This window comes from Malaclemys terrapin, chromosome 24 (genome assembly GCF_027887155.1).
Source record: "Malaclemys terrapin pileata isolate rMalTer1 chromosome 24, rMalTer1.hap1, whole genome shotgun sequence".
NCBI lineage: Eukaryota > Metazoa > Chordata > Testudines > Emydidae > Malaclemys > Malaclemys terrapin.
Genome location: NC_071528.1, coordinates 16014518 through 16036573, shown reverse-complemented (window position 1 = coordinate 16036573; position 22056 = coordinate 16014518). Strand labels below are relative to the sequence as shown.

General features: G+C 57.8%; 1 protein-coding gene across 1 annotated transcript; it reads left to right on the top strand.

Annotated features, from left to right (window-relative positions):
- Positions 1-230: 230 nt before the first annotated feature.
- TMEM59L (transmembrane protein 59 like) lies at positions 231-19470 on the top strand. Its single transcript, XM_054013393.1, has 8 exons — positions 231-496; positions 5176-5281; positions 6909-7003; positions 13235-13381; positions 14033-14141; positions 14823-14934; positions 15482-15599; positions 16100-19470. Exons 1-8 carry the CDS (start codon positions 326-328, stop codon positions 16259-16261), a joined length of 1020 nt encoding a protein of 339 aa, XP_053869368.1. The 5' UTR covers positions 231-325; the 3' UTR covers positions 16262-19470.
- Positions 19471-22056: the final 2586 nt, after the last annotated feature.

The window sequence follows — 22056 nt, the reverse complement described above, 5'->3', positions numbered from 1 at the left end:
GACTCCTGGGCACAGCTCATCCCAGGGCCCCCCAGTGCAGGAACTAAGGGTCCCTGTGGCCTTGTTCCAGCCCTGCTGAGCCCCGGCCCCGGCTCGCTGCTTCTCCAGCCGCAGCTCCAGCGCAGACCCTGCAGCAGGGATGCATGTGGCACCATTGCATCCCCTGCTGCCCGCGCCCCCCCCTCTCCTCCCCCCGTCTCTCTCCCAGACTCCCTCGCTCTGTGCAAAGCACGTCACGGGGATACAGGCACCGCCGGGCACCGCGCGCTCCCTCTCCCCGGGCTGGTGGGCTGCAGCCCCGCACTGCGAGCGGCCGCGGGGAGCCATGCAACGCGCCGGGATGGCGGGGCGCGGCGCCCTGCCCCTGCCCCTGCCCCTGCCCCTGCTCTGCCTGGCGCTGGCCTCCGCCGCGGGCTCCGCGGCTCCCTTCTCCCCGCCGCTGGGGGACATCGGCGCCTGCCAGCAGCGCTGCGGCCACCCCCCAGGCGCAGCCCGGGTGAGTGCCTGGGAACCGGGGGGGGGGGGGTAGAGGAACAGATTTGTCAAGGGGGGGGGGCTGTGAGCAAAAGCAAAACACCGGGGGGGGAGGTGGCGTCCATCTTCCAGTGTTTTTGCATCGTGCCGGGGGGGCGCCAGCCCTGCTGTCTGAAGGGGGGGGGTTGATTTGTTTTGCAAGGAGGAAGGGAGCTGATGGGTCGAATTAATTTTTTTTTTGCAGCAGGGAGAAGGTTTGTCATGTGGAAACCCCCCCCCTCTGTATCCCCCCCCCCGCCTCTTTCTGCTTATGCGGGTTCGGGGCCTCTGGGCTGCCCGGCTCCCCTTTGAAAGCCTTGCCCATGGATTCCCGACCTCGCCTGGTGCTGGGGTGGGGGTCCTTTAAAAAACCTGAGCCGGGGGGAGGGGGGTGTGAGCTTCCTACTAAAAATAAGGGCATTCATCAAGGAGATGCTCTTTGACTGGTGGAAGGTGCCCGGGCAGAGGCTGCGGCCCCGGGGCGGGCGATGCCGGATGGTGTTGATCAAATTGCTGTTCATCCCTTTTATTCTGCAAGGCACCAGGTGTCCAATTAAAGAGCAGAAGCCAGTGGCTGGATCTGGTTGTGTTATGCAGCCGGACACCTGCTTTCTTTCCCACGGCTCCCCCCTCACAGGCTGAGCTGAAAGATGTCTGTGTGTTCTCCTCCCCGCCCCATACTCCAGAAAACCCATGAGTGAGAGAAAAGCACTGCATCCCTAGGGCACCTTCTCCTTCCAGTATGCCTCCTCCGCAAGGGGGGGGGGCCGTGTCGGAGACTGAGAACTGCCAAACTCCTCACACGGGTGTACGCCCAGCACTGGATGAAGCTGTCGTTAGTACTGGAGCCAATAGTGCTCTCAGGAAATGGCTTGAGTATCATTCATCAGAGTTGCAATGACAAGAACCATACAAACAATAATCATTGAAACCCCCCAGTTCTGGCTTCTAGACTAATAACTTCAAACTAAGGCCTTGGATCAGAGTGTGCCTAGCCTTGCCATCATAAATGTACTAAGGTCGTACGTTGGCAGGTAGAAAAGGCCATCGGAGATCCATGTGACATATCCAAACACAGCAGGGGAAAGCCCAGGTGAATGTTTAAAACCAGTCACATTTTCTGCTGTTAAAACCAGTTCAAGGGAGGGGGGGGGGAATGCATGGTGTCATCAGACACTGGCCATCCCTAATACACCAATAATAATAGTTTAGTTAAAAAGTAATTGAAATACTCCCCACCCCCATTCATGGTATCCACTCTGGTCATTCATCAGGAAAGAAAAATCCGGTCTTTGTCCTCCCAGACTTGGTAACCGATCCTTAGAAAATATATTGAATAGGTTTATCTGCACTTGGTGTCGTCCCCGTTCATCCAGAAATGGGACTGACTTTTGTTTGTGCAGCAACAATAAAAATCCTTGAAAAACTCCAAGCCCAAGATTTTCCCATGTCCCGGTCGAGTCCATTTTAGCTTTTGTTTTCTGGATTGTTTGTTTGCAATAAATAATGCTTCGGGGGAAGGATTGTCTCACACGAACAGGCAGGCGGAGGGGGGCGGGAGACTGGGGCTGTTCTGGGTAGGTTTTTGTACAGGGTGCATGTGAGAACTCGTGTTATTCTGAAATGGGAAGGCTGATTTCCAAGCCGTTTGGGCTGCTTTCTGGTTAGCGCTCCTGCTTTGGAAGTGAAAGCGTGGAGTCCCTGTGGGTTCAGCCACAGGAGCTGGGTGCGAATCGAAAACATTTGGGGGGGGGGGGCTGTAACTTTATATCTCGCAAAGACATGCTTAAAATGTGAAACCCGCTTGAAGTACATGACACATGCTGCAAAAAGGAAAAGCCCACAGCTGGCCGGAGCAACTCGCCCAAGCGTGTGAGGGCAGCACCCGGCTTGTATGGCGTTCAGCTGGTTGCAGCCACCTCGCTGCGGCTTGCGGAGACTACAGGTCCCAACATGCAATGTTCTATGGCGATCTGAGTGCCTTTGCTGGAACACTGCATGCTGGGTTCTGTCGCCTCTGCCCACTGCACCTCCATGTTTAAAAAAATCAGGGCAGCCTTGGGCTGGGCTGTAGAATTCCCCGGGTTGCTTTTGCACAAGGCTTTGGCTGCCCGCGATGTCGCAGAGAGTGGAGGGGACTGGATGCTGCTGCAGTCCGCCTGGCTGCCAGCATCTCCTTCCTGCTGGAATAACTCCTCTGAGCCAGGATGTGCGTAAAGCAGAGATTTCGGGGAAGAGCTAGTGTCTTCAAATGGAAACTGGGCAGCCGGGGCTCTTCCGGGGTATCCCCTTGCAAGTGGCTGTTTGTTTGCCCAGACAGAAGGCGATGAAAGTTGTTTGTTTTAGTGACCCTGGGCAGCGTCTCTCTTTCTTAGCAAGGATGATCCTACCCCGCTTCCATGCCCTAGGGCGTCCCTCAGGGTACACGCCAGTTGTCTGATACATGGACCCTCGAAGAGGAAGTGTAAAATGGATCCTTCTAAAGGCTCATGCCGAAGGGCATCCAACGGCATCTCTGTTATCCGCGCAGCATTTGAGCATGAGAAATGCAGGGCTGCGCTCCCATTTCCTGGCACAGAGACGTTTGGGATTCAGCCCTGGTGTGCTGTGCAAAACAGAGATTATGAAGCTGTAGACGTAGGTAAATAGTGTGTCTTTGTCCGTCTTCAAACGCAACCATAGAGAAATACACTCCCGGGCTGGGAGGTGGCTGAACATGTCGAGCCAAAGGACAGACTGGTGGAGACGGGAAATTCCCTTGCCCCCTTTTGGAATAAATCACTCGTGGTCTCAGAAAACCAACCGTGCAGTTCTGTGGGCTCCATTTGCCAGCCCGTGCTCTGTTATTTCCAGGCATTTTCCTTTCTTGCCCTTGTTTTAGTTCTGGGTTTACTGTCATTTAGTCTCATGCAGTGAGATCGCCACGCACGTAGAGAAGAGTAACCGCAGCCCTACTTACAATCGCTGGTCCAGGGCCACGCTGACTTCCTGCCAAGCTTGCCTTAAAACTCACCTCTTTCACCCTCCCTGCAGAGTGCTCCGCGGTGACTGGGTCAGCTGCTTGTCAGACTGATGGGAATATCTCCTTCTTCCTGGGGGCTCCTGCCTGGTCTTTGTTGGGTCTGTTTGCTGTCTCTTGGCTAGAACACTGGCCTGAGACTCAGGAGATCTGGGTTCTATTCCTGGCTCTGCCACTGGCCTGTTAGATGACCCTGGGCAAGTCACGTCCTTGCTCCATGCCTCAGTTTCCCCATCTGTAAAATGGGGGTAATGATTTCAAATCTACTCATGCAAAGAGCTAGGTAGTGGTGTAGCTACTTTACCGTGGGACAGGGACCCTCCTTTTGTTACGCGTGTGTCCGGCTCCGGCATGATCCCAATACACACCATATTGGTGATACTAACACTGGGGAGGGATCAATACTTCACACGCGTGTAAGGACGCCCCGTGCCAAGTGCAGGGCCTGAGCTGTGGTGCCACAGAGACTAAGGTGGAAGCGTCACATGGCTGGTTTCCAAGCAGCCTCCTCAGTGGGTGTGTGGGGCAGAGGTGAGCTCAGGTGAGAGGGCTCAGGGTTGCCCTCGCCTCACAGGGCTGCTGTGGGTGATTGCCTGGCAGAATCGGGCCCTGGCAAAGACAGCTAGGCAGGGGGGAGGGGGCTGTGTGTCCTGCTGCGGCCCCGAACTCCCCCACTGCTGGTCAGTGACGATACGGGGGCAGGTTACTGGGCGCAGCACCCAGGAGAAGAGTGCAGCAAACGGCACCTCAGTTCTTTTGCTGAAGCTGCTGTGTTTGCTGAGGCCGGAGCAGCTCTCCCTGGGGCCCAGCCCCATGGTAGGAGCCGTTTCTCTCGGGCCAGTCAGGATTCTGGGGGGGTGGTGGTGAAGGTGCCCTCAGAACTGTGCCCCCCCAGCGAACATGTGCGTGGACAGCTACCCGCAGACTCCCCCATGTGTATGGGCCCGCAGAGTCTGTGTGAGAAACGCACGTCCTGTTGGCTCTCCAGGCCCATAGTTCTTGGGCAGCCAGACGTTTCCAACGTCACGCTGAGCTTTTCAGAGAACCATGCGGCGTTGCCCAGTGCCAGGAGGGTCAGACCAGTCAGAGATGCAGAAGGCCAGCTCGGGCTCCTCTAGTCCAGGGGCTTTTCAACCTTTTGTCATTTGCGGATCCCTACAGAATTTCGAATGGAGGTGCAGACCCCTTTGGAAATCTTAGACATAGTCTGCGGACCCCCAGGGCTCCATGGTCCACAGGTTGTAAACCACTGATCTAGTCCATTCCCCTGGGAGCCCTATCCCCGTTCCTTCCCTACAGTGTATTCTGCAGGGCCTTGTCCAGCCTCGTGGTAAATGCCCAACGCACTGGGGTTCCACCACCCCTCCTGGGAGAGGTGCCACCACCTAGATGTAGTGCTAGGGCTTGATGCTTGTGGTCCATCGACAGGGAGGAAGGATCTGGAGCTGGTGTCAGTGATCCAACCACTGGGGGTCCTGGTCCCATGCAGTGGATAGCGCCCTCCTGCCCCGCCCCTTGCCTGCTGCCCCAGTCCCAGAGCACAGCTGGGTCCCCAGGGGCATTCGGGTATTTGCAGGGCGCTGGGGTGCAACCACTGCACTGTGTGTTGTTCCGGCTCCTAGCTCTCCTCTTCCTCTCTCCAGGATGCTGTGCTCAACGCCTGTTACCGAGGATGCCGGCTGTTCTCCATCTGTCACTTTGTGGATGCGAGCGCCGAGCTGAACACAACCAGAGCCGAATGTGAATCAGGTAAAGAACAGCACAGCCAATTAACTTTCCCTCCCCTCTTCTCCCGCGGCCCCCTCAGTTACATTGTCCAGAAGTGGCTTCTCCACTTATTCCTGTCAGGACAGAGGTTGCTTCTGCGCCTTCTGCGCTCCCATGCTGTCCAGACAAAGTTCCATGGCCATGATGCATCAGCAGTGCAAATCCAGGCCGGCTCCGCTCGCTCCCTGGTGCAAATCCGGGCCAGCTCTGCTCACTCCCTGGTGCAAATCCAGGCCAGCTCTGCTCACTCCCTGGTGCAAATCCGGGCCAACTCCGCTTGCTCCCTGGTGCAAATCTGGGCCGGCTCCGCTCGCTCCCTGGTGCAAATCTGGGCCAACTCCGCTCGCTCCCTGGTGCAAATCCAGGCCGACTCCACTCGTTCCCTGGTGGAAATCCGGGCCAGCTCCGCTCGCACCCTGGTGCAAATCCTGGAAGTTGGAGGGTCACGTGGATGCAAGGCCCCACATGAACCCATTAGGGCTGTGGCCACAGCAAATACCAAGGGGATTAATAATGTTCTGATCGTGAGTTCAACCTCTCAAAGGGGTAGGAGAAGGGAGGGGAGGATCCTCTGCTGAAGCCAACCACCCCGGCCAGGGGTGCAGCTCTAGCCTCACCGGCAGGCAGCTGCAAAGATGGAAGTTTCCCACAGCAGCAACCGAATCCCCCCGCCAGGCTGAAGGCTGTCCAGCAAGTTCCCAGTGCCATGTGAGCAAACCGGTCTTCCTCCCTGGCCCAGGGACGATGTGCTAACCCCCCAGTGCCTCTCAGCACAAGGGATCCCAAAGCACTTTGCAGCCTCACTGAACTGCAGCCACCTCTGGGGCGGAGCGGAGCAGCCAGTATTCAGCACCAGGGCGGGTGGACTTTTCAGCCGAGGCTATTTGGGCAACCCCCCTACTCTTGGGAAAAGTGCTCTGGGGGCTTTAATGTCCCCACAGAGTAGACAAGGCCTCAGTGTCTATGGTATTGTAGGGGAGACGACCCCCCTATGCCATGCCGCTGGGATCTCAGGATAGCTGCTTGGAACGGGGACTGGGCCGTTCCGGCGTGGGCTAACCCTCTGCTTATGGGAAATCCGGGTGTTTCCTATTGGAGGCTGAGACCTGTCTGGGAACGTTGTGCTGATTGCCATGATTGAGTAGTCTTTGGGCAGAAATGAAATAGGTCATGGAGCCCGTCAGGCAGCCCTGTGTGTGCCCAGCTCAGCCCAGGGGCGCTTTCCGGGTGACTCCGCTGGGCTGTCGGACAGGGTTTGGCTGGTGGACACACCCTGGAGCTGGGTGTTTGACTCAGAGCTGGGGGGTCTCATCCCAGTCCAGGGGGGGCGTTTGTCCACGTCACAGGAGTTTGGCTGTGACCTGGCTCTCTCCGTGCAGAAGGCCAACTCTGGAATAGCTGTCAGGGCTGAGGAACGCTGACAGCTGCCCATGGGCGCCCAGGGCTGGCATAGCAGGGGGCTGTGGGTGCCCTGGCAGAGCAGGGTGGGCTCGGCCTGGCTCTAGGCCGTGCTGCCAGCCCCCTGTTGTCCTGAGCTCCGAATTCGCTCGTGTCCGACAGCTGCGGGGTGCCCGGGCCCTGACCGTTCCCTTCCCCTCCTGTCTTGCAGCTTGTATCGAAGCCTATGGCAGCGCCGAGGAGCAGTTCGGCTGCACGACTGGATGCAGGAAGCAGTTGCCCGAGACGCAGAGCCGGAAAGACAAGGTTTCAGCCTCCTCTTTCCCTAGTGCCAAGGGGCTCTGCGGCCTGGGTAATGGGCCTGAACAGACCAGCGCGCAGCGGGGGGCTGGAACAGTGTGTACAGTGGGGGGCTGGGAGCCATTGATCCAAGCTGTAACCCCTGGGTATGATGGGAACCCCGTCAAGCCAGGGGGTGCAGCAGCTCCCCCAGCACCCCTAGTTGCAGCACCTCTGGATCATAGTGGGAGATGAGCACCAGCCGACGGCCCCTCCCGTCTCCGGCTCAGCCGCGCTGGCAGGGAAGCCAAGGAGCTGACGGAGGTTCATTCTCCCACCAGGGCCCAGGGCTCCTGGGAGCAGGGTTAGAGCCAGGGTCCATTCCGGGCGGGGGCCGGAAGCCAGCTCGTGCTCATCTCTCGGCTGTGCTGAGCTGACCATCTGGCCAGCAGATTGGGTGAGCTCGGCCTCTCGCCTGGGACAGCTGGGAGGAAAACCTGGATGGACGGCACCTGGAATGGAGGCCCCCTCCTGCAGACAGAGCCCTGTCCGTTCCAGGGGCAGTAACCAACGGTCCCGTTCAGTGGCTGTGTCGTGAGGAAATCTGTCTGGGCAGTTGCTGTCCTCAGCCCAGCTCTGGGGGATCCCCGTGGGATGGGGCAGGCAGCAGTTCACGCCAAGGAACGGGGGAGGGCGGGTTGGGTACAGGGCCGTTACCTTCTTCCTCATGCCCTGGTTATCGCTCGGGGGCCAAAGCCCAGAGAGCTCTGCTGCTGGCGCCTGTCGGCTCAGGGTGCCGTGGACGTACGGAGCTGACAGGGTGTCCTGGAGGAAGACGATCCACTGGGCAGCTGGGGAGACCAGTGCAGGGCTGGCGGGATCTGCAGATGCAGAGGAATTCGCTGTCTGATTGAAGGATAGAGGGAGAGTTTGCCCTGCCCCCTCTGTCTAGACTCTGCATCCCGGAGGTAAGTGGAGCAGAGGAAGGGCACATGGACCTTGCATTGATTCGGCCCGGCAGGAATGCGTGGAACCCCCTTGTCCGGCAGCACGTTCTCCTCTCTTCCTTTTCCCTTCTTCACTCGTCATCGTTCGTGCTGGCCAAAGGTGCAACGGGAAAAGGGACCCAACCCAGCTGTGTTCAAAGGGCCATGGCCAGGGCCGCCCTAGAAACGCAGCAGGTGGATTCGGCTGCACTCGGAGGGTGCGTGATGGGAGCATTTGACCTTATTCCCCCCCCTGTCTGGTGGTGGTTCTGGCACAGTCCCCCAGGGGAGCTCTGCACTTTTTGGGTGGGTGATGCAGGGCTCCGTCCCCTCTTGGCACCTGTCCACGGTACAATGTTGGCACCAATGCCCTGGTGGGGGGAACCAGATTAGCCGTTTCCAGAGCGGGAAGCAGCACAAGGGCACAGTTTCTGGAAACCGGCTCTAATCGGATTAGAGCTCTGTGGTCTGTCCGTCCCAGGAGGCCGAGGCTCGTGCATTTGGCTCCTTCTCCAAAGTGCTTGTGGGCAGAAGGCGGGGAAGGCAAGGGCTGGGAACATCCCCATGTGAGTGAGTCACGGTGCATATGTTCCAGAGGAAGCCAGCCTGGGCTGCCATGTCCTCAGAGCCACGGTCAGGCAGTGCCATCCAGCAGTTAGAGCAGAGAACAGGGAGGCAAGACACCTAGGTCCTCTGCCTGTCCTTGGAGGGGATTGTTAGCGAGTGAGCCAAGCCAGACACTGGGAGACAGGACTCCTGGCTCTGGAAGTGTCCAGCGAGCGGAGCAGTGGGGGCTGGGAGGCAGGACTCCACGGTTCTATTCCTGCCTCTTGGAGAGGATGGGTATGTGGCTAGTGATTAGAGTGGAGGACTGAGAGATTTGGGGGAACGGCAGCTGTTTTCCCCCCTACGTGCTCCCTCGTGGCTGTGTCAGGGAGCGTCATTCGGCTCTCGGCGTCATCTCTCCTGGGTGGAGCCTCGTGGCTCACTCCCCTGTCACTGCCCGGCTCCCTGCTCTACACGGCGATATCGCTCTCTCTCCGAGGGCTGAGACCAGCACGTTACCAGTTACCCCCCAGCTCCTGCTCAGCAAGCGCATTTATCCTGGAGGGTAAAAGCATTACACAGAAAGCCTCTAAAATCAATAAAAGGCCCTACCTGCATTCTACCGAGAGGTGCCCCCGACTCCGGCCTGGGGCCCTGGTAGCGGTCGGTCCCTCAAACCCACAACTGGGCTTTTCCTCTGGTTACAAGTTCATATCGGCCTTGAGATCAGGAACCAGAATGAAGCCCTGAGTCAGTCCCAGCTCAGGCTGTTCAGGCCAAATCTCCTCTCTCAGTCTGTTGGTCCCTGGAGAATCCAGGCTGGACCAGAAGCCTGTAATCTGAGTGATTTGCCTTCATCACCCCCTGCAGCTTTCCCTTCCTGGCGGGGCTGTAGTAACCCTCCCTCCCCCCGGTGGAACACATACAGTCCCTGCTCCAGCCATGACAGAGCCCCTCAGTACCGATGGTCTGGAGATGGCACCACCGCGCAGCTGATCTAGGGCCAGACCCCCCGCCCCAGACTGATGGCAAGCCCCCACCGCGACCCTCGCATCCTTCTTCACCCGGTGGGAGAGTGTGAGGCGTTAGCCCTGTGCCCGGCAGGGCCCTGGGGCGTGGGGTGAGGGGGCGTTGCTACCCAGACGCAGCTTTTATTGTTCTCAGCGGGGAGGGATTGGATTTCGTTCAGCCCCAGCACAAGGTGTTGCATTGAGAGCACTGGGGTGGATTGCGCCCTGGGATACCCCGGCCTCCGTGTGCCCTGTGGGGCGTTGGGAGAGGCCGCCTGAGACTGGGACCCTGGACGCTCTGTTTCACCGTCGCACGGCAGAGCTGCAATGATCAGACCTCTCCTGTAGCAGAGCGTGAGGAGACTGCCTGGAGCAGCAGGGGCTGGGAGCAAATCCGCTCCTTGGCCCCATGTACAGCACCTTGCATCTCCGCCCAGCTGCATTGTGGGGAGCTTTTGTCTCCTTTGGCAGCACTGGGGATTGGCGGGAGGAGGTGGGGCTAGAAGGGCCGATGGCCTGGTCTGGGATTGCAGGGTCCTGCGGGTGTGTGGTCAGTACCTGCTCCCCGGGACGCGGGGCCCCCATGCTGCTCCAAGCAGACACATGGCTGCTCCCCTGGGAGCCATGCTCAGGGCCTGGGCGCAGGAGGATCTGTACTCGCCCTCCAGTGGCTGGGGCTGTTGATGGGCCTTCCCCCTGGGAGGTCTGGGGGCCAGGGCATGCGGACACGTGGGCGAGAGAGCGGCGCGGGCACAGGCAGGGCAGCCTGGAGCCGCTGCGGCAGACAGGCTCGGAGGAGTGACTGGCTGTGCCTGGCAGCAGGGAGGGAGTGTCGGTCCTGGCCAGACCTGGGGTTTAAAGCTTGCTGGTGGTTCTGGTGTCCAGTGCGGCTGCTGCACAGAGCCCAGCCGCACGCCAGGGGGTGATACCCTGGGGCTGTTTAGATTTTAAAGGGACTGGGAGACAAGTTCTGTCTCAGACCCCAGGAGGAGGCAGCGCTGTGTGTTCTGATCCCAGCTGACCTGGCCCCTGAGTGGACAGCAGAGGCAGTGAGAGCTAGTGGGCAGGGACAGCATTGACGCCTAGGTGGAGCCACGTCTAACGTGTCTCTGCCTCCCGTCAGGAGGACGAGGTCAGTCGCTCTCTCCCTGGGGTTAAAGGCTTTTCCATTGGAATGGATTCATCTTCCACCATGTCACCTCCCTGCCGGTAATCCCCCGCCCGCATTGTGGGGAATGCTGGTGCAGATCTGCACAGTCCGACCCGTCCTCTCCTTCCTCACATGCTGCGATGAGCAGGGAGGTTGGATCTGAGCTAGCACCGGTTGAAATGGACGGGGCAGTGACCATCTTGGAGCTATTGCTTCAGGCTCGCTGCAGACTCAGGCAGGCGTCACTCCACCCTGTACGCTCACTTCACCTTTGGAAGCTCCAGCCGTAGCAGCTAGAGGCTGACTTCCTTTGTAAAATGAAAGAAACAGGAAACCTGTAGAGCCCGGTTGCCATTTCCCCTTCCCGACGTCTTCCCCCCCCCCCCCCAACGCACACTCAGCAGATCAGCAGGCTGAAGATGGAGGCGGCTGTGATAACTCCTCGTAGGCCACCTGTCTGAAGCACAGACCTCTGCTCAGCTGTCCCCCTTTATTCAATTGCCCCACGTCCCCCTTGCCACCACATGGCAGCAGCCGTGTGCCGTACCCCCACATCGCAGCGTCATTACCCCAATGGCTGCAGCCCTTTGGAAGACGCTATCCTGCCTCTGCGCTCTGCAGCCGGGCATTTTGAATCCCTGCGATCTCAGGTCTTTGCAGCCCCTCACGCAGCAGTAAAATTCCCCATTAGCAAACAACACTTACAAATATTTGACAGCAAAAAGGGGTCTTTGCTTATTTCATGTCCTCGTCGTTCCCCCTCCGAGAATCCCGCCTGTATGGCACACCTTCGGGGCATTTGATGGTCCCCAGGTACCCGGGATGCAGGAGACAGGTGAATGGCGCCAGTGCTTATAGGGAACCTTCTAATAACATTGCCCAGGGAGTGGATTGGTCTGGGCTGTTGGAAGCAGAACCACCCAGTGCAGGGCTGATGTGCTATTTAAATCAAATCATAAACGGCAGGTTCATTACCTGTTGTGCTAGGCCTGCCGTTGATTTGGGCTAAGCTAGGGGGTGGTGTTGAATTCCCAAGATGGAAGGTTCTTACCTGTGATTATTCCAGGCTCCCTGGGTTTTGATTGGCTATCCCTTTCTCCGCCTCTTTTCCTCCTACATTTAATTGATTCAGCTTTTGCCCAAATAACTGGGTTAGCCTTTGGCCTCGGGTAGAGGCTTTCACCTTTGCAGGATGGCTTTCTGCAGTAAGGAGCAAGGATCAGGCATGGGGATACGGTGCTGCGTCTATAGCTTCTCAGCCCAAGAGCTCAAAGTGCTTTCTACTAATTAATGAATGAACTCCTGGGAGGCTGGTAACAAGCATTAAATATGGGGAAACTTAGGCGTGAAATGGTCCAGTGACATGCCCAAGGTCGAACACAGAATCAGTGGCAGAGGTCAGTGTTTTTCTTTGTGAGAAAGAAGCCTCAGTTGCTTGGCTATATCAGAGTGGCAGCTGTCCCTGTAAAGGGGACAAGTATCTGTCCCTGCTTCCCCTGAAAGAATGGGTGGATGAAACTCTGTGAAAGGCCAGGTCCCAAACAAGATTGCTCCATGGCGATAGCGTTCCAAACATTCCCTGATTCCATTCATTCCAAAATATGTTTCCTTTGGATTCCTGGGCAAGCAAGCAAAGCAGATTTAGCACAATAATCAGCTACAGAACCTGACCTATTTCTTTCCTGTTTGCTCATCTGACCGTATGAGGGGCTCTGGCATGCCCGGCCTTGGAAAATGTTCTACGTCCATGGCAAGGAGCAGCCAAGTAGATTCCAGCAGGGATGCTTTAAAACATAACAAACCTTGCAAAGAGCCAAGAATCCGGGGCATGGCTAAGCTGCCAGGAGAGAAACGCCCTCGGCATCTCAGCTCCTCTTCTTTATAACATTTTCATGTGAGTTTAGTGCTAGTGGAAGGAGCTGGGCTGGCAGCCACGCAGCCCCCGTTTATCCCCAGCGCCTCCTGCCAGTGTGTGTCGACTCTGATCTCCGTGGCCCGCTCAGCTCGCGGCCTTTGTGCTGAGGCCAATGGTGCTTCGAGAAGGCACGAGTGCTTGTGCAGGGGGCCCTAGACTGAGTCCTATGAATGCATTTCATGCCAGCCACTGCCCTGGGCGATATGGAGGTTAGCTGTCTTCTGTCCCCCTCCCTGCAGTATCTGAGAGTCTCCATGTCATCAATGGATTAATCCTCGCAGTGCAGGGCTGTAATCCCCGTTGCACAGGTGGAGAAACTGAGGAACAGAGAGGCTAAGGGACTTGCCCCAGGTCACAGAGAGACTGTGGCAGAGCTGAGAATTGAGGCCAGGTCTCCCAAGGGCTAGGCTAGTGCTCTAACCACTAGACCATCCTGTCACTCTCAGGAGGGTTCATAGCTCATTAAGGCCAAGAGCGCTGCGGTGGGTCATTCAGCATGGTCTGGTCAATAGACCTGCTTTAGAGCCCTGGAGCAGAGCCTTGAGTCCTGAAGGCCTCCCCTGTGCGCTAGGGGTGGGGCTGGGGTGGGGCAGGACGACGCGGAGGTTCCCAGCACAGCGAGCTGGTGCTCTTCTCTTTGCTGATTTCCAGAGTCTGGAGCTGCAGCCCGTGTCCTTCTCCATGTTTGACTTGGTCTCCAGCTTTTGCAACGACATCGTCAGCTCTGCCCAGAGCTTCATCTCCTCCACCTGGACCTTCTACCTGCAGGCAGACGATGGCAAAGTGGTGGTGTTCCAGGTAGGGCGGGCTCGTGCTGCTGAGGTCATCAGTGGCCCTGCGTGGCTGTGGGAACAGGGCACGGATCCCCATGCTTCAGGGCAGAAGCTGCAGGGGTCAGGAAGGGGTTCCCTCTTATCCCACTCGTGCCAAGCATTTCACCAGTGACCAGGTATATTTGCCTTCCTACAAAGCATCAGGTATTGGCCAGAACCAGGACTGGGACACCACATTAGGTACAGCAGGGAGGTAGGATACTGGGCTACCAGATGGAGTCATGGTCTGGTGCTAGACTAGATTGTCTCATCCAGCACTCAGACACTGCCGAGGTGACAGGCGCCCGAGACGTACAACGGACAGACAGACAGGCTGACTGACAAACCAGTGTCTGAGCCTTTGTGGCAAGTCCTGCGTCCCTACAATAATAACTGCTATTGTTTGTCTCTGGTGTGGCCAAGGACGGGCCCTGAGATTGGGCCCCACTGTGCGAGGTGCTGCCCAGACGCAGCGAGAGGCTGTCTCTGGGGGTTAATGCAGCAGGAGGGATCTGGCCCTCACTATCCCGCGTGCTTCCCCCCCATGGGCCAGTCCTGCCCCCACAGGAGGTTTTGGGGCTCAGTCACTAACTGCGTTTTGGTCCTTTTTGTTTCTTGTTGAACCCTAACCACTCAGTCCCAGCCGGAGATCGAGTACCCGGGGCCTGAGGCGCCAGCGCCCAAGTCGGAGCTGATGGAGAAGTCCTGGCCTGTCTCCAGTCCTAACACCCTGAAGCCCCACACAGGTGAGCAAGGGGCAGTGCTTGGACCAGGTGGGGCGAGGAGGCGAGGGGGCTGGGAGCTGCTGGAAAGTGCTTCCAGCTCTGAGCCGGTTTCTCTAGAGCCTGTGGCCTCTGATTAGCCCCCCTGGTACATGCACACACTCTTCTACCCGAGGGGCAGATGGCCCATCCCGCCCGTGCCCCCCTCCACTGAGCTGGGACCATCCCCCCTACTCTGGGAGCTTCCCCACACAGTCCTGACCTGGGGCGGGGCATCAGGCAGCTCAGGTGCCCTGTCCCCTTCCGTCTCCAGCCTCTGCCGAGGCTGCCAGCACGAGGCCGTGGACACCTGGGTGCTGGGAACCAAACTGAGAACCCACCAAACTCACTGCACACGGGCTCCTGACCAGTCACAGCCCCGTCGCGATGTTCCAGTGGGGGGCTGGGGGGCTGTGCCCAACCTCCTGGAGCCTAGTTTAATGCCTGGAGTGATCATTATTTTAAGGCTTTGGGGGATGGTCTCATTCTAGGCTGCTATCAAGTAAGCCAGGTCAAGACTTTGCAGTCCTTTTTGCCCCGTTTTCTACCCTCCCCTTCCTGGCCTTGGCACGCGAGCAGCTGCCCCAGCTTCATTGGGGGCCCGGGTGGTTGTGCCCAGCCTGCTGTGGCCGGGGAGTCACTTGGGTCTGGGTGTCGTCCTGCCAGGCCCCCAGGAAAAGCTGGAGAAACCCCCCATGAAAGAGCCAAAGAGCAAAGCCAAGCTCCAGCACCTGGAGACCCAACAACCAGAGCACGACTTCCTGGGCTGCATGTCCAAGTAGGTGCAGGCCTGGCCCCGCAGGGGTGCGGGGGGCAGAGGGAGAGGCAGAATGCCTTGGCAAATTGGGGGAGGGATATGTGGGGGGAGGAAAGGAGACAGGGGGCTAGAAAGGGGATGGGGGGATAGTGAGGTGGGGATAGGGATTTCCATTGCAGAATAAACCACTCTTGCAAAATGTTACTAGCAAGGGGTGGGGTTATTTGGTCCAAGAGAGGGGCACATCTGGGTGAGGGGTGGGGTTATTTGGTCCAAGAGTGGGGCACATCTGGGTGAAGGGTGGGGTTATTTGGTCCAGGGGTGGGGCCATCTGGGTGAGGGGTGGGGTTATTTGGTCCAGGGGCGGGGCCATCTGGGTGAGGGGTGGGGTTATTTGGCCAGGGGTGAGACTGCGAAGGGAATGCTCCATGGAGGAGGCAGGTTGGTGGTAGCCAGGAGAAATCCTTCCCTCGTCGGCCACTCTGAGTCCTGTTTGTGCCCCCTCCACCCTGATGCCCAGCCATAAACTTGTCCTCTCTCTTTGGCGGGGGGTGGTGGGGTGCTACAGGCGCTCAGGCCTTCCTCGCTGGATCCTGGCAGCCTGCCTCTTCCTCTCCATCATGGTGATGTTGTGGCTGAGCTGTGCCAGCCTAGTGACCGCCCCGGACCAGCACGTCAAGACCCAGGTACGGAGCCAGCCAGCGTCTTAGGGCAAACGCAGGTGCAGATGCCACGGAGCCGGGACCGTGCGCTGAGCCCAGCCACAGCCCACTGGGGGACGTCCGGGTGGGCTGGGTGCAGTTCGTACCTTTGGCCTGCATAGCACTGTCTGCTGGTGGAGAGCAGCATGGTGGTGACCCTGAGTGGGGAGGAGAGCCTGGAAAGCACAAAAAAATACCCCATCCTCGCACATGCCCCCAGTACACCGGGGCCCTGGCACTTCACAGCCTGACGTTAGCCAAGCAGCGCCCGAGACTGGTTTATTTTGAGGGGTTAAATCGTGGCTCCAGTTGGGAAATGAATCCCAGAAACTCTGGGAGCCGTGGTGATAACAGACTCTCGGCTGGGTCCCCGATGGGTGCAAACCAGCCCCCTGCCGCGATAGGTCCCCCCTCTCTGTTGCCACAGCCCCCTCCACCCCCGGCCACACCCTGTCACCTGGTGTCTGGCTCTGACTCTCTTCCAGCCGCTGAGCATTAACGGCGATAAGGAGTACCTGGAGGACCTGGATGGCTCGGCCCCCTTTTCTCTGCACCCTGTGATCGCTGTCACCATCTGCCCAGCGGACGACAACGAGGAGGCGGGGCCGCTGCCAGTCAAGGTGGATCTGGACAAAACCGTGATCTAGAGCCCTTCCCCCACCCCCCCAGCCTGTCATCTCCATGCCTTATTTCCTGTGAACATTTTAATGCAACCCCCCCCTTTGTTTTGATCTGCCTTCCCGCTTTCTGCTGTTTTAAACCCCCGCACCGCACTGTGTCTGAAGATAACCATCCTGGGCCATGAGGGAGCCATCAGCTTCTGGCCCCACCTCCATCTATTGTCCTTGTGCGCGGGAGGGGGAATTGTTTTCCTCCCCCTGTTCACAGTCTCAGCCCCAGCCGGGAGCGGTACTGAGGGGGTTTCTTGTCTTGTGTCGCCGGTGCTCCAGGTGGGAGCTTTAGTGAGAACAACACGGTCTGTGACCTTGGTTGGCTGGAGTCAGATGACTGGTGGGAGCACTGGGGGGCAGGGAGAGAGTGCGCCCTGCCGTGGGGGCGGGGAGGGAGCGTGGGAGTTGGCGTGGCAGCGCCTGTCTGGAACAGGAGCTGCGTGTGGTGGGGGACCCCTTGGGGTTCACGGCAGAGCCCTCACCTGGCAAGCCTCAGGGTGCTGGTTTTGCAGGAAATGGATGGGGCTCCATGGGGAGAGGATGTGTCAGTGGGGCGGCTCCAGCTCTCGGTTCACTTTCCCTGGATGCCGTGCGTTGGATGTGCCGGGCGGGGGGGGGCCTGAGAGGAGATTCTGGCCCCGGGCAGGCAGTGAATAGATTCAGTCTCAGTAAGTGCAGCAAGGCGCTTACGCTCGGGCAGACCCTGGATGTGATGTGTGTTGGGCAGACAACACTACAGAGGATCGTTTCAGGGGGCAAGGCAAAGATGCCACATTTATTATGATAACAATTTGATCTACAACCACTAGCTAATACCTTTATATATATATATATATATGTGTGTGTGTGTGTGTGTATATACACACACACACACACACACATTACCAGTCCTGAACATAGCGTGAGTCCGTGGCTTGATTTCGCAGCTTGGGTTCGTAGCTGGTGGCGGTAACTGGCCAGGAAAGCCAGGCACAAGGAAGGGCTGGGTCTGCCCTCCCATGTTTGCAGCAGAACGTTACCCTCCAAAGTTTTCCATCTCACCCATCCTTTTCGTAGGCTTTAGTTTGAATCCAGAGTCTATAGGTCTTGCTGTGTCACGCTGCCTATGGGTTCAGTGTGATTGATCACCCGTCAATTGCAGACGTGACTTTCAGCCTCGGACCTGGCTTTGATGTTTCTTCTGTTGTACCTTTGTTCTTTTCTTTTTAGGGTGGACTCTGCTTACTTTGTTAGGGCTGTTGTCTGCATCTTCAGCCGTTGGTGTTTGAACTCTATTTAATCAGGACAGGCTGGGGCTGGAGGTTGATTCCATCATCCATACGTCCCTCATTCACACATCTAAACTAAACTAAGATTACAGCAGGGTTTGCAAAAATGAAGGTTGCAGCAAGCCCTTACAAAATGGAGTAAGCGTTTTAAAATGGAGTTTGAATTACAATATGGCAAACAGTGAACAGAAGTAGACAAGTGTAGTGAATGGCAAACAGTGAACAGAAGTAGACAAATGTAGTGAATGGCAAACAGTGAACAGAAGTTCCAATACTGAAACGGTGCAAGTCTCAGTGATTTAAGCAGGAATTGGATTGACAGTGAAACTTACAAGGGCAACTGGCTGAACAGCTATGGCTCTTAACAAGCATCTTAATTGTCAATTAGCCAGTTATTGGGGTAACCGGTTTTATGAATGAATGTTGTTTCATTCATAAAACTTTATGTATGAAGTTACATTAATAAAGTGAACAATTAAAAACAATGTCATTCATCAGTTCTACACGCGCTGCCCCCATGTGAAGGGTTTGCGCTACTCCAGCTCTGCTCTGTCAATTCAGGTAAATCCGGCAGGTAGACAAGGCCCCAGGCTGACACCTAAGAGGCAGGGAGTGTCAGTGTTTCCCTGTCCCCGGGCCCAGGCACTCTGTAGGGCCCAGGGCAGGTGTCAGGGAGCTACCAGGACTCTTCTCCTACCACGGACAGGGTTTCTGTCTGGTCCTTGCCAGACCATGCTCGGTGCAAGGAGAGCTGCTGGCTGCAGCAACCGCGGCCCGGCCAGGAGCCTTGCTCTGAGCCAGATGCCGAGGAAGTTCCCTCTGGGGCTGCTCTACTAACGGTGGAGAGGGAGGGACCCCGTGGGGAGCTGTTTGGAACCCCCTGCAGCCTGTTCCCAGTGGGGATGCCGCTGCTGTGGAAGGGCTGGGTGGCAGGCCCTTATGCCACAGCATTGGAGCCAACTCAAGCCATTTCCCAGCTTGGCACCTTGCCCCACCCCTGGCCCCCGAGCACCAACTCCCGTAGAGCATCAGGGCAATTCCTGAGGCACACCCCAGGGTGCCTGGACAAGGCCTCCCAATTCACCCCTTTTGCTGTAACTGCTCTAGATGGTGATTGTGCTCCTGTGGCCAGGCGTAGGGCGGGGAGCCTGTCTCACGGACGTTCCCTATCCCTCGACTTCACGTCTCATTTCCTTACGGTTTTGTTGTGCTGGCATGGGCCGCTGTCCCCGGGCACTCTGCATGGGCACTCGCGCTGAGAACACCCTTCTGCAGCAGAGGGAAAGCCGCTCATCTGTCCATTCGCCTGACGCTGTCTGTATAGATTAACTTATTACCTTGGACTCCCTGCCCTCGGGTTTGAAAGCTGTATCGCTATTGACCCTTTACTTTGACGCTGCCTCGGTTTCACTGGATCCTGTAGGTTGTTATTGCAAAGAGACTCTTTCATCCTTCCCCCCTTCTGAGTTCTGTATCGTTCGGTATCACTTTAATGTGTGCAACATATCTGTTTTTTGGAGAGGGGGGTGGGCAGTTTGGGGAGGGGGGCGGGGATATTTTGTGTACGTGCTGGGATCCATCCCACTATTTTTCATGATAGCTTTTCGGCAGATCAGCTCAGTGAGGTGATGTTTGTGGTGTTGTCCTGGCAGGTGCGTTCGAGCCAGCTGGGCCTCTCTGCCTTTCGAGTCAGCCATTAACGATCCGGGAGCGGAAAGCCCCTCGCAGCTGCGGCTCCGAGGGAAGCTGGGTTGAAATGGGGCGGGGGGACGGGAGAGTTGTCTGGGGATCCCTGTGTGTCCGGAATTGTTGGAGAGAGCTGGTTTGTTGTTTTTATCTAAAAAAAGCTGTGACAGGAGCGCGGAGCGGGCGGGGTGAGGGGGGAGAAATGGAAATAAAGGTTTGTAAAAGAACCAGCAGGGCCTGCCTGTGGCTTTATTGGGGTCACCGTGGGGAAGGGGGCAGCGGCTCTCCATGTTGATGCACACCGGGGCATGCAGTGAACCAGCTCAACCCTTCTGTACCCCGCCCCCCCCGCCTCCCCCCCAGCAACAGGGGAGGTCTCCGCAGAGCGCAAACAGATATGTTCTTGGTAGGGAAACTGCCCCCACCCCCAAACCCAACAAGAAGCAATCCCTACTCAGACAGGGGGTGGCAGGGGTTTGTGGGCCCAGGTCCTCGATGCCCTGGGAGGCCAAGGAGCACCGTGTTCCTCTCCCTGCCCTTCGTGGGAGCAGCTGTCTCCTTTTGCTCTGCCGCCGACGTGGCCTCTCACCCCCGGGCCAGGGGCAGCTCGATCTCTCCAGCTCCGCTGTCCCAAGTCTCCAGGAGCCTTTCTCCGCCTGGCTTCAGACTGACGCTGCCTCTCTCTGAGGCTGTTTCTCTCACTGTTAGCCAGGCGGTTAGAGGGCTCGTGGTTAGAGGGAAGATGCTCCCGTTCAAGACTCCTGCCAGGTCAGCTGAGGACACAGCTTCATCCCTTCCCTGGAGACGAGGCCCCTGGAGCCAGGCACTCGAAAGGCACAAAAGCGGGACCAAAGATCTGCACGGAACAAACGCCAATTTGCCACTGACTTAGTGAGAAAGGAGAGGTACCGTTCCTGGGACAAGATGAAAGCCACCCCCCTCGCCAAGCAAGCGGTGGGGCCCGGGCGGGCGCCATGAAGTGGATTTCAGGAGTGGAATGCATGCTGTGCTGTGCTGTGTCTGTGTGATTTGCGGGTTGTTATGGCGACAGTGCGGACTCATTCCAAGTCAGCCAGCAAATGCTGGGGTGGAAATCTGTGTGAAGGGCTGGGTCTCACGTCGGAGCCTTCCCGGCCGTCTCTAAGACAGGCAGCCGCGAGTGTCCAGGACGGGGAGGGACGAAAACTCCCCCACGAAGAGATGCTCTTTGGAGAGCTCCCCTAGGGAATCCCCTCTTTACAAGAGTAAACAGCCACCTGCATCCAGCAGGACGCAGGGCTGAGGGGGCTCAGAGCTCCTCCCCAGTGGGGCTTTGCCCTACACTTACTGCAGACTAAGGGCATTTTCCTCCCAGGCAGTGGGGCTGGCAAGGGCTGCGGGACAGCCCCCTCCCAGGGCACAGGCTGGTCCAAGGAGGGAGTGGAAGACAGCGCCTGGCTGGGAGGATGGTGTGTGATTGCACAAGGGTGTGGGTGGGTGGGCAGGAGGCCGTGGAAAGATACATAATTGTTGTGGGCTGACTCGGGAAAACTGCTGCCCTGTCTGCCGGGCTGTCCAGAGGAAAGGGAATCCAGGGACACACACGTTCTACAGACACACTCCCCCCACGGCGTGTGCACACATGCTTGTCCACATGCCCACAGGCTCCTTTCCCCACATGTTCACCCCCTGGGAATGGGGGCCCCTGTCAGCTCCTGGAAACCCTGGCCGGGAGGCCCTCAGTGAATCCAGCAGCCGGTACCTGCCCCACGTGTCGTTACTGCTGTTTACCCTCCCGGTGCATCACAACATGGCCCCTTTCCTGCTCCTGGCTCAGCCATTCATATCGCTTGCTCCTCAACATATCCCCTGTCAGGCTTCCCAACTCGCATAGGGCCCCCCTTTTCCACTGGGGCTCAGTTTTCTCCCTGGCCTGGCTTATGGGGGCAGCAATCCTCCTCCGCCCCTGGAGTTCCCTTCATTTGACTTTCCATCTGGGAGGGTTTCCCACTGTCCATCCCCAGAAGCAGTGTTCCTTCGGTGGGGGCAGCTCTATTTCCGCCCACAGGCCACCACCCCAGGGACACCCCACAGACTTTAGCCCGGTGTCTATCCCATCCCTGGGTAGGGCATGCTCGGCTGTCCTCCCCGGCCTGGTCCTCGCAGTCTGGTGGATTCTGTGCCCCCTTAGGTGTTAAGCCCTTGGGCAGCTCTGTCTCCTCTGGGCCCGCTCACTGGGCATGGGGGGTTTGCCACTGACTCTGGGATGTCCTTGTACAGGAACCCCTTGCTTCTTCACCCCCTTCTCCAGCGTTTCTTCTGCTCCACATGTCCTACATGGGCCCCACTTCATTGTTTTGTCATTTCTTGTCTAGGGGTTACTCATCTCCCGTGGCTGGGCTCTGGGCACCACACTTGACCCCAGCTCTCCTCTTTTCTACCCTCCAATGAGGTTCCGCTTGCTGGACCTCCCTCGCCCACTTGAAGGGAGTGGAGTCCAGTCAGCTCCTAAGACCACAGGGTGGGGAAACGTTCCCACTACCCGACGCTTTTCCATTGGAAACCCCCCCGTCCCGCCAATGCGCTACTGCCACTGGAGACGTGTCTTTTCTCCCCGTGTTTGCACGTTATGCCTAGAGCGTCCCCTCCCAAAACCACACCAGCCTGCTCTGCACAAACAAGCACCCCCTGGCTACTGAATGACTAACCCCCACCTCCGGTCTTCAACGCCCCCCCCCCCCCCTTTACAGGGATTGCTTTTACTCCTTCGGAGAGCTTCCCATCACACATTCCACAGGCCGGCACCCCACGGAATGGGGCCTCTTCCCCCGCACGGGC